General features: G+C 38.7%; 1 protein-coding gene across 1 annotated transcript in view; it reads left to right on the forward strand.

Annotated features, from left to right (window-relative positions):
* RNASEH1 (ribonuclease H1) overlaps positions 1-15,662 on the forward strand; it is a 36,345-nt gene extending 20,683 nt beyond the window's left edge. The window contains exons 4-8 of the mRNA XM_007476183.3: positions 91-190; positions 5,796-5,850; positions 7,834-7,918; positions 14,810-14,934; positions 15,302-15,662. Of these exons, the coding sequence (XP_007476245.1) occupies positions 91-190; positions 5,796-5,850; positions 7,834-7,918; positions 14,810-14,934; positions 15,302-15,394 (458 nt within the window). The 3' untranslated portion in view covers positions 15,395-15,662. The remainder of the gene's footprint in view (positions 1-90; positions 191-5,795; positions 5,851-7,833; positions 7,919-14,809; positions 14,935-15,301) is intronic.
* The last annotated feature ends 274 nt before the right edge of the window (positions 15,663-15,936 follow it).

Below are 15,936 nucleotides of genomic sequence, written 5' to 3' on the forward strand. Positions count from 1 at the left end.
CTCATTAGAAGGGACAGTAAGCATTCAAAAAGTAATTGGCATTATTAGCATTTCCCTCGTGCAACATTGATCAGATTTTTTGTTTCACAGGAGATGCGGCTGTGGTTTACACAGATGGCTGCTGCTCCAGTAATGGGAGGAGGAAAGCTCGAGCTGGCATTGGTGTTTACTGGGGGCCAGGCCATCCCCTGTAAGTAACATGAAGGCTGTAAGACTTAAAACTAACGTCCAATACTTCAACTATTATATTTTATAAAGTTTATTATCTGAAAAAATAGAACCACATGACTAAGTTTTTCTAACTGCTCAAAAATCCTGCATCCACAGCTGCCACCACAGGAAAAGAATAGTGAGAGACCGAACTCCACAGAATATATATATGCTGTCTATGTTAGCATATAACAACCAACAGGAAGAGAGTAGGGTGCTGGGACTCTAGTTTTTTAGGGTAACAGATTCTAATTACACAGTAATCCCTGGGATCCTTTGGGAGACTAAGTCTCCCCAATGGATCATGTATACATAATATTGCAATAATTTGGAGATAAAAGGGAAAGAGAACAAAACCAGTGATTGCTAGGCTCATTGACAAAAAGCCAATTAGGCGGCAGTCCCCTTTGGCATAAAAGTGTACATTCAAAACAAATGCATTCAACCCCCCACAGTTCAATTTCTCTACATCCCAAACTTCATTCTGGATCTTTCAGTGCAATATGAGGTTTCTGGAGGCATCTCCATGGTGCCTTCTCCAAGTAGTTCACTTTCTGGATTTTGGGAGTGAAGCAAATTTCTCATTCTAAAATTACTCTCAAATAAGAAAAACTTTTATAAAACTAGAATTTTATGACAGTTATACAATCCTCCCCCCAAGGAGGGTGTTGACAAACATACAGATCAACGCAGGATACATTCATTTTCCCTAAAAAAACAGCTTTAAAAAAAGAAAACAGTAGTATAGCAGCTAATTTAAGAAAACTTTGGGTCTAAAACATCACCAGGAATCTAGATCATTCTGGTGGAGGGGTAGAATAAACTGAAGTTACAAGTAGAAAAAAACCATCCAGAAGCTACCAGGCTACCTGAGTAATGTTCCCTTCTTGAGGGCCATCCAGAGGTGTCATGCCCCCTAGGAAAACCTTCCCATCTCCTGGACAAGACTGAAACAGCCATATGTGGCGTGTCTTTATGTGTCTCATACGTTACATTTTTATAAATGTGGAGATGGGGATTATAATAGTGCTTCAGCTGTTAAATGGACCCTTACCTCTTGTTACAAACAACTCAAAGGGACCTTTACAATGGTATTTTCTCCAGCCCAGTCATATGGGGAGGTACAAATAGAGACAATGTAACAGCACATATAGCTAATTGTCAAAACACAGTAACTTAAAGTGACTAGTATAACAGAACTTAAAATCTTAAAACAAGCAATCAGCAGTATGGAGGAATCCCATATTGGATATGTTGTAGAGACTGGGCAGGCCAGAATGGTAAGGGGATATAGGGAGATGAATTTCTCTCCTGCATCTCAGGATTATTCAAGCTAATTGCAAGGACCAGTGTACCCAGAAACAGTAGTAAGATAAGAAGATACCCTAAAACTTTGAGCTGTCTTCACTCAGTAATGCTCTCCCGGAATGGGAGCTGTTTGAGATAGGCAGGAAACTGGGCCATCCTTGCAATTCTACTTCCTGTCTGTAGTTTTGAAGAGTAGCCTTCCTTCCCCTTCCCCCCGGGATAAAAAAACATCAGGAGGCAGCTTGCTTCCCCTGACATGTGGACAGGGATTTAAGAGGGTAGAAGCTCTCCTCAGGTAAAAACCCTTTAGGAGGCTAATTATTGCCTAAGAGAAACACACTGGGGCTTCTAAGGCAAGCAGCTAGCAAGCACTCAGTTGTTGGCAATGTAAGGGAAAGCGGTATACTTTACAGCTTGCTTGTTCTAAAGTCGCAGTAGTAGCTCGGCTGGGATCACCCAGGCAGTTAGCAGTGGGAAGAGGAGTAGCAGCAGCAGGAGAAACGTGGTTTCTTTTAAAACTGATCTACTCAGAATTAAGGCTTCTAAACTCTCTTCATGGTTGCCATAAACGTAAAATTTAAATTAATGTATCAATACCAAGTATTATATTTTATAAAGTTTGTTATCTGACAAAATAGAACCACATGACTAAGTTTTTCTACCTGCTCAAAAATCCCACATTCTCAGTAAGAGAAGAGAGTGAGAGATGGAACTCCACAGAATTTATATCCTCTCTGCATCAGCATGTGACAGGAAGAGAGTAGGGTGCTAGGTATCGTAGTTTTTTAGGGCAACAGATTTTAATTACACAATATGTGTCTTTATTCTAAACTTTGTATCAGTTTCTGAGATTCATATGTACCTAGTTGCTTTGACATATTTTTTAACTTGTCAGGGCTTTGAGGAGAATCTTCTATAACTGTTTGATAAGCAGTTTTTCATGGCAAGAATATTGAACTGGGAGGCTCAAGGGACTGCCATGAGCACTTAGTTTCTATGGGACCTTCACAAATAAGTCATTTAGTTTCTCTGAGCCCAGGTTATTAGAAAGATCAAATGGGAATACTGAGGATATTAAGTATGTTGCAAACTTCAATGGATTATTTAAATATAACAAAACCTGAGAATCAGAATATATCTTACCAGTCACCTAGTTTAGCCAGTATGCAAAAAGGAGTCTTCATTATAACAAACTTGATAAGTGGTCATCTAGCCTCTATTTGAAAACCTCTAAAAAGGGGGAATTTTTCCACTTCAGGAGGCATCACATTCCACTTTGGCATAGCTCTAATCAAGAAGTTTTCCCTGACATCAAGTCTAAATTGATTTCTTTGCAGCTTCTACCCATTAGTTTTGCCTTCTGGGACCTCTCAAGGAAATCTAGTATCTACCCCACAAGACTGACCTTCTGATACTTGAAGACAACTATAGCATCCCCCTGAGCCTTATTTTTTCCAGTTAAACATGCCTTGTTCTTTCATATGATTCTCATAAAACCAAGGCCTCCTCACCATCCTGGTACACATCCACTCTACAATCTCCAACTTATTAATATCCTCCTTAAATCTTGATACTTAGGACTGAACACAGCATTGAACATGGATCTGATGAAGGCAGAGTATAATGGCCTTATTACTTCTTTACTCCTGCCTCTCAGTGTAACCCAAGTTTCCATTGGCTTTTCTGGTTGCCATAGATTCAGTCCACTAAAATTCTTTAATTTTTTCAGAATTTCTGTCTAACCATGCCTCCTCTATCACTCACGAAGGTGATTTTTTTTGTAAGCAAATGTAAAACCATATTTCTCTCTACTCACTTTCACCTTATTAGATTTAGCATAATGCTCTACTCAGTAAAAAATCCAGTTTTGTGTTTTATGCATATTATGACAACAAGGCATTTATGTCTTTATCCCAGTCAGAGATAAAAACAACAGAACCAAGGACAGATCCCCAAAGAACACAACTGGAGACCTGTCAAAGCTGACATGATAATAAATTACTTTTTAAGACTGGCCATATAGCATTTGTAAATCCATCTAATTCATATCTCTTCACTTTGTACATAAGAAAGGTATCAGATATTTTATTATGTGCTTTGCAAAATGCTAAGTAAACCATATCCACATTATTTTCCTCATCTACTAGATTGGGGAGTTTCTGTTTTCCGTGATAGATATTGCTGACAGTGATTCTGAAGTCACATCTACCATTTCTTTCAATATCCCGAGGATTCAGTTCATCTGATCCAGGTCAATTAGATCCTCTCGTACAGTGAGGGTATCATATATTTTGGGTATCAACTTTTCTTCAGACATTTTTGTTTTGTCATTTCTGGTGCAAAGATCATTCTCTTTGTGAGAGAAAGCAGAAGAAAATTAGAATTGAACACTTTTGTCTTCCTCTGTTGGCAATTATTATAGCCCCTATCACTCTAATCAAAGATATATCTCTTTGATCCTCCTTTTTCTCTCAATATTGCTAAAAGATCAACTGTTGTTTAAAAGACTTAAGATGTTAAAAACAAAGCTTTGTTCCAATTTAGCTGTATTCACATTTACCCTTCAAAAAGGGTTTAGGTATGAGCAAGACTTTTCCTTTTCTTACCTCAATCCTCTCATTTCAAAGCCCTATTACTTCTTGAAATTCTTTCTACCAAAATTAGTCATCTACTTAAATGATTCACCTACCCCATAGAAGAGCAGTATTAACTAATGCAGAGTGTTGTTTTATTGCTTTTATTTTCAGTTCTAAATTATCTCCCTCTCTCCTCCCCCAACTGTTGAGAAGATCCCATTACAAAAAAAGTGTAGTCAAGTAAAACAAATTCCCTCATTAGCTGTGTCCAGAAAGAAGGGGAATATGCTTCTGCCTGCAGTCCATCTGCTTTTTCTCAAAAGGTGAATAACATGTTTCATCCTGAGTCCTTTGGATATGTGGTTTGTTCCATTGTGCTGATCAAAGTCCCCAAGCTTTTCTAAGCTGTTTATCTTTACAATATTATCATCATATCATATGTTCTCTTGGTTTAACTCACTTCACTTTGTATCCATTTATACAAATCTTCCTAGATTTTTCTGAAACATCTTTTATTAATGTAGAATTTGGGACCCACAGATAGATTCCTGAGGGTTTATGAATTTGGATAGGGTAAAATTGCATCTTTATTTTCACTGACCTCTAACTAACATTTATCATTTCCTTCTGTTACAAAGTTTAAAAAAAAATTTTTTTTTTATTCTAAAAAGGGTCTGTTGTCTGTACCATACTGCCAAAAGTGCCCATGACACAAAAAAGGTTGAGAATTCTGACCAAATGGAATGGTCAATACTGGACACAAAGTTAAGGGTACTGGTCTTCTAGCCCTAGGACTATAATAGATGAATTGCTTTAGTGTAAGTTTATGTGCAGTCATTGTAATATTATAAAATTGAGTCAAACAAACCCAAACCTGAGAACATAGGACCCCAAAGATAATCATAGCTAAAAGTCATTCAGCTGATGGTAAGTAAAAATACATTGTCTAGAAATAAGGAGGTAGCTTACCAGAGTTTTCTTGTTTGAATCCTGTGCTCCCTTTGCTGAGGTACACTGTTCTTCTCTAGTATTGTTTTTTAATTTAATTTATATATATGTGTCACACATGTACACATACACACAAAATGTAAAGTATCTAATATGATGTTAGGAAATGCATATATTTTTGGACCAGATCTATAATTTCATTGATTTAAGGAACTCTTAGTAAGCAGTCTTCTCTACCCATGAAGATCAGCTTCTCCTAAATGTTAAATGACTTGTCTGGGATCAAAGGTAGGTCTTGACTACAAGCTCACCTCTTATCTTTTTTTTTTTAATGTTTTTTTTTTTTTAAAAACCCTTACCCTCCGTCTTGGAGTCAATACTGTGTATTGGCTCCAAGGCAGAAGAGTGGTAAGGGCTAGGCAATGGGGGTCAAGTGACTTGTCCAGGGTCACACAACTGGGAAGTGTCTGAGGCCAGATTTGAACCTAGGATGCTCACCTCTTATCTACTGCAACATGCTCTCTCTCAAGTGTGTGCATTGTATGTGTATTTATTTAAACATGCTAAGTTTTTATTTAATACTTTGTAATGCCTAAAATAATGGGACAAGAGTAGTTTTAAAGAGTGACTTATAAATTTTTCCCTTCTCATTCTCTTCCTCTCTCCCCTCCATACTTCCTGTTCTCTCTTCTTTCCTCTCTTTTTCCACATCCCCCTCCCCCCTTCTCTCTCTGTTTCTACTCTCTTTCACAGAAATGTGGCTGATAGACTTCTTGGGCGACAAACAAACCAAAGAGCAGAAATACATGTAAGTTATGAGCTATCAGAATTTTGTGTGCTTTAAAAATACTTATTACTAAAAATGAGTGAATCTCAGTTTAAGAGTTGAGTTTTTCTTAGCCTGATTTTGACATGAAATCTAGTGCCTGTATTATCTAAAATAGTGCCAGTATAGAAAAAGCATATTAGTTGGTTAAAAAGCATTTATCAAACATTTACCATGTGCCAGGTGTAAAGGATAATTTTAGTGTTGTGACCTAAACTATATTAATTATTTGGTCTTCATGGATATCCCAAATAAAAAAAAATACCCAAGTCAGCTGGAAATTTATGGTGATTTAATTAATATAGTGGAAAGAAATTAAGAAGAAGAGAGAAGGAAAGGGTATAGGATTTCTCCCGCCTAGCTAGTGCCATGGGGGAAGATTAGAGGCTCTAGGAAGGTAAGGTTTTGGAGAATAAAGGAGGAAGGAATCAGCCTGAACTCCAAGAGGGCTCAGCCAAGATGACTGAACCTGAAATTGCCCAAGGGCAAACTCACCACCAATATATCCAGACAAGTAGCTGCCACCATGCCAAGATGTCAGAACGCTTAGCATGCTGCCAGCCAGAGCTGACTCTCCGGGAGAAGAGACCAAAGAAAAGAAGTGATGTGCTCTATATAGAAGGTTTTACATTACTTTCCTTAGTCTCATCTGTACCAATGTTAGCTTAGCTTGACTTAGGACAGCCCAGGGGGCTGTCAGCTGTTTTTGCACATGTCTCTTGAAGGCCATCTTCTTAGATAATTAAATCTTTGAGTATGGTGCAGACATTCCTGACCTTGTTAAACTAACTGGGTGGAGAAATGTAGAGTTCCCAAGACTTGATTCTGTAGACCAAGTATCTTCATTGTTACTAATCAGGAAATAGCTAAATCAGATCTTCTAAAGTACCTTCTGAGTAAGGTGGAGTAGTTTTAAAATTCGCAGCTTTCAGATCATAGTTGCTGTATACCCACAGACAACTCTGAAACTATAAATTTCTCACCTGCATCAATGGAAGACTTCCACACTGGGAATTCACCACAGTAATGAAATCACAGGTCCAAGCTCCTTCTTCCTTCCCTCCCTCCCCACAAATAAGGTTTCCCAAGACCTGATTCTATTTGATCAAGTATCTCCATTGTTACAAATCAGGAAATAGCTATATCAAATCTTCTAAAGTATGGCCTGAGTAGGGGGAGTAGTTTTAAAATTCACACAGTTACTGTACCAAGCATTGGTAATATAAAGACAAAAATAGGCCCTGCCTTTTAGGAGCTCCCATTCTAATGGGAGAGAAGACATGTAAGTCACTACATGCATATAAGCCATAGATAGACTAAAGAAAGCATGACGTCAAGAGCAGAGGGCACCAGTGGCTGGGGCAGATTGGGAAAGAGCTACTTCACAGGGTGGGATTGAGCTGAATCTTGTAGGAAGCTAGAAGAGTCAGGTGAGCAGGGAGAGGGTGAGTGTTCTAGGTGTGGAAGGCAGCATGGCTATGGACTGGGGATGTGCTTATTTGGCTCCTGAGTTAATGATGAGCAGCTAAAATTCCCTGAGAGGGAGAGTCACCTAGTCAGGCCTGAGCTTTCAGAAAACCACTGGCAGCTGAGCAGCAGATGGATGACAGAGGGGACAGTTTTAAGTCAGGGGACCACTCAGAAGACTGTTGCAGCAGGCGAGAGGTAATGAGAGTGTTCGCAGGAGAAGTTAAGAGAAGATGGAATTATTGCCACCTGGCCACCCTTATTTTGCCAAGAATAGCCTGTACCAGTCTACCAAAGGGAGGTACATGATACAAACATTAAGAATCTCTAGATTAGATGATTAGATACAGACTAAAGTCTCTTCCAGATCTAAGACCCAGATGCTCTGTGGACCTAGTAGGGTATTAGATAGGACAAATATATAAACTTTATAGTCATTAGAAACATTAAATGTTATAAGTTAATCATATTTCCCTTTTACTACCATATCTATTCAAGGCAGCCTGCAAAGCAATCGAACAGGCAAAGAATCAAAATATCAATAAGCTGGTTCTCTACACAGATAGTATGTTTACTATAAATGGTAAGTTATTATCATTTTGTTTTTTGTAGTGGCTTCCATGTAGAGAGATTAAGATAGCTTCTTACTTGGGGGAGAGTATTGTTCCGGTTACTGCTGCCTACTTATAGTACTTCAAAGAGATCTGGTTTAATGCAAAATGGCAAACTGGGAATAGGAGTTGGTCAAGAGGAGGAATTTTTTTTAGAGGAAAAATTCTTAGATGTGGTCTGAACTTTTTTTTTAAGATGTTTTTCCATGGTTACATGATTTATGATTTTGTGAATGTTTTTTAGATTGAATTTTTATTTATTTTTAATTTATTTTTCAATTAAGTTTATTTAATTAATTAATTTTGAATAGTTTTCCATGGTTCCATGATTCATGTTCTTTCTCAACCCCCTCCCATAGCCAACAGAGCAATTCCACTGGGTTTTACATGTGTCATTGATCAAGACCTATTTCCATATTGTTGATGTTTGCACTAGGGTGATCGTTTACCCAAAACTAAGGCCCGCAGGCCGCATGTAACCCCCTGAGGCCATTTAACTGTCCCCCACCTCACTTCTGGAAGGGCACCTTTTTCATTGGTGGTCAGTGAGAGGAGCACTGTATATGGCAGCTTGCAGCATTGCTCACATACAGTACTACTTCCAGTGACACAATCCTTTGTGCAGTACCTTAAAACAAGGCACTGCACAAAGGGTTATGTGGCTGTACAATGGAAGACGTCAGCATGGTGAGTGGTGATCTGAGGGAGGGGATTCCGCACTGTGTATACTGCTGCCCGGTTAGGGTTAGGATTACGTTTTTATAGTCCGGCCCTCCAGTGGTCTGAAGGACAGTGAACTGGCCCCCTGTGTAAAAAGTTTGGAGACCCCTGGTTTAGAGTCTATGTCCCCAATCATATCCCCATCAACCCATGTGATCAAGCTTTTCTTCTGCATTTCTACTCCCACAGTTCTTTCTCTGGATGTGGATAGTGATCTTTCTCATAAGTCCTTCAGAATTGTCCTGGATTATTGCAGTGCTGCTAGTAGAGAAGTCCATTACAATTGATTGTGCCACAGTGTATCAGTTTCTGTGTACAATGTTCTCTTGGTTCTGCTCCTTTCACTCTGAATCGATTTTTGGAGGTCATTCCAGTTCACATGGCATTCTTTCAGTTCATTATTCCTTTGAGCACAATAGTATTCTATCACCAACATATACCACAATTTGTTCAGCCATTCCCCAATGAAATGAAAAGGGCATCCTCTCATTTTCCAGTTTTTTGCCACCACAAAGAGCATGGCTATAAATTTTTTTATACAAGTCTTTTCCCCCATTATCTCTTTGGGGTATAAACTCAGCAGTGGTATTGCTGGATCAAAGGGCAGATTTTAAAGCCCCTTAGGCATAGTTCCAAATTGCCATCCAGGATGGTTGGATTAATTCACAGCTCCACCAGCAATGCATTAATGTCCCAATTTTGCCATATCCCCTCCAACATTTATTATTTTCCTTTGCTGCCATGTTAGCCCATCTACTAGGTGTGAGGTGGTACCTCAGTGTTGTTTTGATTTGCATTTCTCTAATTATGAGAGATTTACAATGTGTAAAGATTAAAATTGATATCCCATACTTCAAGTATTATTTTAATACTATTTATTTTAAAAAAAAAACTCTAGCAAGCACCATATAAGGACATATAAGGTAAATGGTTTATCAAAATTTGGTATGCCTAGAGCAGGGGCAAACAGGATAGCTTGTTTTAAATTTGAAAGAGCTGTTAGGTATTCTGTTTCCATTTTAAGTGATTCGAGGACTGAGTGCTACAAGGGGCTTAGTGATTTCCCCATAGCAAGAGATCCACTGCTGACAAAATCCTGTTGCTCCAAGAATAGCTTTCAATTGCTTTTTAGTGGTAGGAGCACTTATCTTTTGGATATTTTCAATATGCTTGGGAGAAATTAAATGGAACCCAGCTGTCTAAAGCCTAAATATTGTACTTTGGGGAGATAGCACTGAACTTTGTCCTTGGAGACCTTGTGGCCTCTCTTATGTAGCTCTAAGAGGAGGTGTTTGCTATCTACTTGGCATGCTTCAGTGTTTGGTGAGGCCAAGAGTAAATCATCCACATACTGAATTAAATGATTGTATTTAAATTTTATGGCATCTGTATCAGCAGTTAAGAATTGTGTGAACAGAGTAGGGTTGAAACCTCGGGGCAGACAAACCCAGGTCCCCTGGGAGCCCTTCCAGGTGAAAGCAAAGATATGTCCAGAGTTCTCATGTATGGGTATAGAGAAGAAAGCTGAGTACAAGTCTACTACTGTAAAGTATATAGCTGTGCTAGGAATAGAAGAAATAACAGTATTTATGTTGGTAACTATAGGGTGTCTCTTCATAATGCGATTGTTCACAGCTCTCAAATCCTGGACAAAGTGATAGAGATCCTTGCCATTGGGCCCCAGTTTTGGCTTTTTAATAGGCAGGATGGGCGTATTGTATTCAGATTTACAGGGATTTTTGATGCCTTGGTCAATCAGGGAATTTATTACTGGTATAATACCATCAATTGCCTCCTTCAAAAGAGGGTACTGAGGAATGGAAGGCGGTGGGCTAGATTTTGTTTGAATTTGCACAGGGACAGCAGATTTAAGTAGGCCAACATCAGAAGATGATGTGACCCAGAGAGACTCAGGTATATTAGTTGGGATCTCAAAAATAGTAGTCTCCTTCATTTCATGAGTATCTGAAAGAAGTACAGGAAGTAAAGTTAAGGATTCCTCAGGCGGTTCCAGTGTCATAGAGCCATCTGGAGAACAAGTTATTGTGGCCCTAAGCTTGCACAAAAGGGCTCTCCCCAGCAAATTTAAAGGGGAGCCAAGGCATTAAGAGGAAAGAGTGTTCTACACTAAGGGATCGTATGGGCACTATTCTAGGGGAAAGCTTGGGAACCTTTAGGGATATCCCTGATACCTCCCTGACATTAACTGAGCCAATGGAACTCAAATCAGGTATACTTTTCAATACAGACCAGGAAACTCCAAAAGGCAAATCATAATAGGTGTTACCAACCTTTAATGTTAACATGGGGCTCATTAGTATGGATGGGGGCAGTGGATAGGGACAACAGGCAGTAGTAATACATCAGGGTCTGGAAAATCAAAGGTTGTATCCTCTGATTCCTGTGCCCCGACCCCTTCTTCCCCCCCCCCCTTCATAATCTTTGGGTAGTACCTTGGACTACCCCCTGAAGGGCAGTAGCTCCCTGGGTGGTTCGGGGGTGAGCTCCACTCAAAATATACTGCTGTGGGGTCATTTGGTATGAGTTGTCAGGTGCCTGATTTATGTCCCTAGGATTATTATCAGTCCTAAAATTACAATTCCTGAAATCCCCATTATAATTATCATTCCTGTAACTGTCCCTATAAGAATTTCTCCAGTTGGTATAGTTCATCAGTACCTGGGAAAAATTCCTACAGTTCATCATTATGTGGCCCTTCTTATGACAGAATTGGCAGGTAAGGGACTGATAGCTATGTTCTTGGAGAGAGACTAGCGCCATTGGTTGATCGTCATGCCCTTTGTTTTGTTTATCAATCTTATCCTCCAAAAATTTGATTTGTTTTCTCAAAGTTGCTATGATATTATTAGCCTCTTCTTGTTTTTCCTTTTGGTGTTTAAAGACCTAAGAAATAGTATTTCTCAATTCATCAAGGTCCATCTGAGGCCACTGTGGGCAATGCATCTTAAAATAATCTTGGATCACCCTGCAATACTTGTTGACAAAATGTTTCCTTATTTGCATAATATCTTTGACTTTAGAAATATCAAGGTCTAGATGTAGACCCCTTCAAGCTCAATGAGCTTATCCATGAATTGTGAGGGTGTCTCATCTGATTGTCTAAGCCTTTCAAATTTTGACCATGCTTCTGTATCTTCGGAGCATTCTTGCATAGCTGTTAAAATGGCATCCCTACAACGATGTAATTGCAACCAGTCTGTGGTACTGTTATAATCCCATGCAGGATTCTGAGCTGGCCAGTGTGGTGCACTATGCCGCCTTGTTAACATGAGAGATGATTTTATTTTGCTCTCGTTCCATTAGAAAGACATTGAGCAAATTCTCAACATCCTTATAGGACGAGTTTTACTGATAAAAAAATATCAGCCATCTTCTTGGTCATAACCAAAGTTTCAGATTCAAATGAAGGTATATTACATTTCAGTTCTCTAATTTCTTGGGGAGTAAAAGGAAAATGGTGTCTTAGGGTCACCACATCCCCATTGCGTCCTATTTTGGGCACTTCCCTTAATGGGAAAAGGCCTTCATAGTAGTCATCTGATGTCTGTGATTCCTTAGAAATTGACTGGGGGGATGCCGAGGCAACAAGCATAGGAACAGGTATTATAGCACCACCAGATTTCTTTGGAGTTGGGGCTGGTTGTGGGGTGAGAGAAAGGGTAGGAGAGGATGGGGAGTTAGAAGAAGGATCAGGGAAGGTAAGATCAGCCAGGAGTTGCAGAGTACAAGAGAGAAGGGTCTGCACCTGATGTATATGAGAGGGGTGTCTCATCTCCATTTCGGGAGAAAAAAGGTTTGTCCTGTATTTGTGGTTTAGGAGCAGGCTTGCAAAATTCAGAATTGTTTTGGGTGGGTTCAGTATTTTTCATTAGGTCATGTAAGTGTTTGAAATTTTTTGATTGAATTTTCCTGTTGGCCTGCATTTCTACTTTATTCTCTTGTTATAGATGCATCTTTTTTCTTAAGAATGAAGATCAGAAAAATAAAATGTTCTAGAGGGAGGAGGGAATTTGGAATTTTACATGCTTCTAATTGGGCAAAAAGCAAAAGGCTTTCATGCATGGTAGCATTTATGCTGCTTAGCATTTTGATCAAAAAAGGAGAAAAAATAATGTATATTTTTTATTGATTTATTTTTTAATTGTTATTATAAGGGTGGGGTAGAAGGTGAGGGTATTTAGTTGATTTAATTTTTTTATGTACTTAATGGATTTTTTTTTTAAAAGGGGAAATTTTTCTTAAAATTTATTTATTTATTTATTGCTGCCACTATGGCAGCAAACAACCACTGTAGCTAAGCAGGAAAAGGGGGGGAAAATAAAGAGAAAGAAAAAGAAAAAAAATCAGTGCTCAATATTGACCTCTAGTGGCCAAGAGGGAGCACTTCAACTGGGAGGGGTTAGGGGCATGGTTAGGAGTGGTTTAAAAAAAGAGGGCTAGGACGCTCCCAGCCAAGGCAAAGTTACCTGGTGGAGCCTAGGGGCAATTAGCTGTCTAGAGGGGAAAGGGGCTTCCCTTTCTGCTGGCTGGGAAAAGGGAAGCTTATACTCACCAGCTGGAACAGATCAGGGCAGCAGAAGCAGCAGCAATGAAGGGGGGGTGGGGGCCAGGCTGGAACTAGCTTTGGCTAAAAAAAACAAAAACCGAACAGTAGTTTTGGGTTTCCAGTAGGAGAAGCTAAGCCAGGTGTGACTAGGCTTCAGCAGCTGGAGGACATAGTAACCGCAGCACTAGGGTGGGCCAAGGGTGCCCTGGCTGAGGTAGTAGTTTGAGGCAGCAGGGGAGCCTGCCTCTTTAGCCGGGTTTTGGCCAAGTTGTGGGTAGGAATAGTCAATCAGGCTGATTGGGCTGCTCTTCAGGCTGTGGGTGGGGAGCGACTTCTCCATCAAGTCCCCTAAATTAAGGCAGCTGGGCGTGTCAGGGGTGTAAAAATGCTCAAATATTTGCAGCTGCCAGAGGCTTGGAAGGCAGGAGAGCTAGAGGAATGAACTGCAGCTAGGGACTGGAGTGGGGATTTGAAAACTACCAGTAGAAAAGCAATTTGGTTGCAAACCAGTAGCAGTTTTAAACTGCCAGGTTGCCCGGCTGTGACCGGACAGCCCACTTTAAAGAAAAGGAAAAAGAATAGCTGAGTTCTAGAATTCCTTTGTGGTCATCATAAATGTAAAGATTAAAATTAATATCCAATAATACTTTTATTAAAATTTTAAAAATCTCCAAGCACCTTTTCTGAAAAGGCTCCCTCCTTCCCACTAGTACAAGTCAGAGAGAGAGCCTCGTGGGCAGAAACAAACTCCAAAATTCCCTCTATGTAAGGAGATGCACAAACAGGAAAAGGAAAAGGGGATTGTAGTCTAGGGTTCAAGATTCTAAATCAATACAAATGACATATGTAAGGATGTCAGCTATGGGAAGGGTGGCAGAAGGGGAGGGAGGGAAAGACCATGAATCTTGTAACTACAGAAAAATATTCTAAATTAATAATTTAAATAAAATTTCCCCCAAATAAAAAAAAATAATTATGAGAGATTTCAAACACTTTTTCATGTGCTTATTGATAGTTTTGATTTCTTTATCTGAAAATTGCCTATTCATGTCCCTTGCCCATCTATCAATTGTGGAATGGCTTGATTTTTTTGTACTGTGAACTTTTAAAAACCTATTTTAACATAATTGGTTTTTTTTGTAATCCTATGCATTTTATTTTATGCATTTAGAAGCATTATTCTGAGAAGGAATTCATAGATTTCACCAGACTGCTAAAAGAGTCCATTATACAAAAAAAAAAAGGTTTAGAATCTCTCCCTGACTGAGAGGCCTCTCTTGGGTTAAATCTACCTTGTGGACAATTGGAGCATCCAAGGATCCTTCATACTGAACAAAATGAACATCACCTTTCAAACGTTTTGGGGAATTGCCTGAACATTTTTGCAAGTCTGGTCACAGCGTGTCATCAATGAAATGCTAAATGATACATCTAAAGAATTTTCCAGAGAAATTTACTTTGAGACAACTGATGTCTCTCAGCAGAATCTAGCATTAGTTTCTCTTAGTTTTGGCAAATTAAATTGAAGCAAGTTAGTTGTGAAATGATTTAATAACTATATGTTTTAACTGCTTAGGCATAACAAGTTGGATTAAAGACTGGAAGAAAAATGGCTGGAAAACAAGCACAGGAAAAGAGGTCATCAACAAAGAAGACTTTGTGAAGCTTGATACACTTACTCAAGGCATTGATATTAAATGGGTAAGTGTGCTAAACAAACTTTATAGTTTTTCTAAACAATGTAATGATTTAAAAAATTAAAACAACAGTATAAAAAGGCTAATGCCACAATTAAAAAAAAAAAAGGCAGGTGTTCATTTTGGCCCATTGTTAGCCAGATTTTTTGTTAACTTTTTTGATGTTTTTTTTTCTTCATGTTTTCCTCAAACCTCTGCTTTGTTTTGTGTTTACTTGCTTTCACTTGAAGTCAGTTAAGATCATCAAGACAATTTGCATGTAGCCATATCTTTAGTGTTAATTCACAATACTTTTTTTATGTTCCTTCACTAATGGAAGTAATGTTATGAATCAAAAACTAAATAACTTATTTAAACATATCTTTCAACAGATACATGTTCCTGGTCATTCAGGCTTTGCAGGCAATGAAGAAGCTGATAGATTAGCAAGAGAAGGAGCTAAAAAATCTCAAGAATTAACATAGCATGATCTTTATAATTAATTAAAGAGCAAGCCAAGGGCTCTTCAGTTGCTGTTTGTGTAAAAATTTGCCTACAAGACATGAACTCTAATACAGATGGACTTGGGAACATTCTTTTTGAAAGACAGTGGTACAGTACACTTTTGAAAGACAAGGTAAAGTACACTTTACCTTGACTAGCATATCTGTTTATCTTTGGGAATTGTTTGAGATTTCATCATAGATAGAACTGAACATTCTTATTTTTTTGCATTAAAGTTTGACTATGAAATTGAGGAGTTAGAGTTTTATTTGGAGATCCAGTGCTATAAATATAAATTGATAATACTAATTGTCTTTTGAGCAACCTTAGATGGGAAAATATTTTTTTAAGTTAATTTATCTTCCTAGGCCTCTTTCATTATTTTTCAGTTATTTTGCAGCGAGAATAGAATTGAACATGACACTGTATTTCAATTAACTCATAATTTCATCAGTGTGAGCACTTCCTCCAACAAAGATAGCAACTCCCCCTGACTTGGAATTTTTTGTTAAATTGAGGGGGT

Source organism: Monodelphis domestica, chromosome 1, assembly GCF_027887165.1.
Source record: "Monodelphis domestica isolate mMonDom1 chromosome 1, mMonDom1.pri, whole genome shotgun sequence".
Lineage (NCBI taxonomy): Eukaryota > Metazoa > Chordata > Mammalia > Didelphimorphia > Didelphidae > Monodelphis > Monodelphis domestica.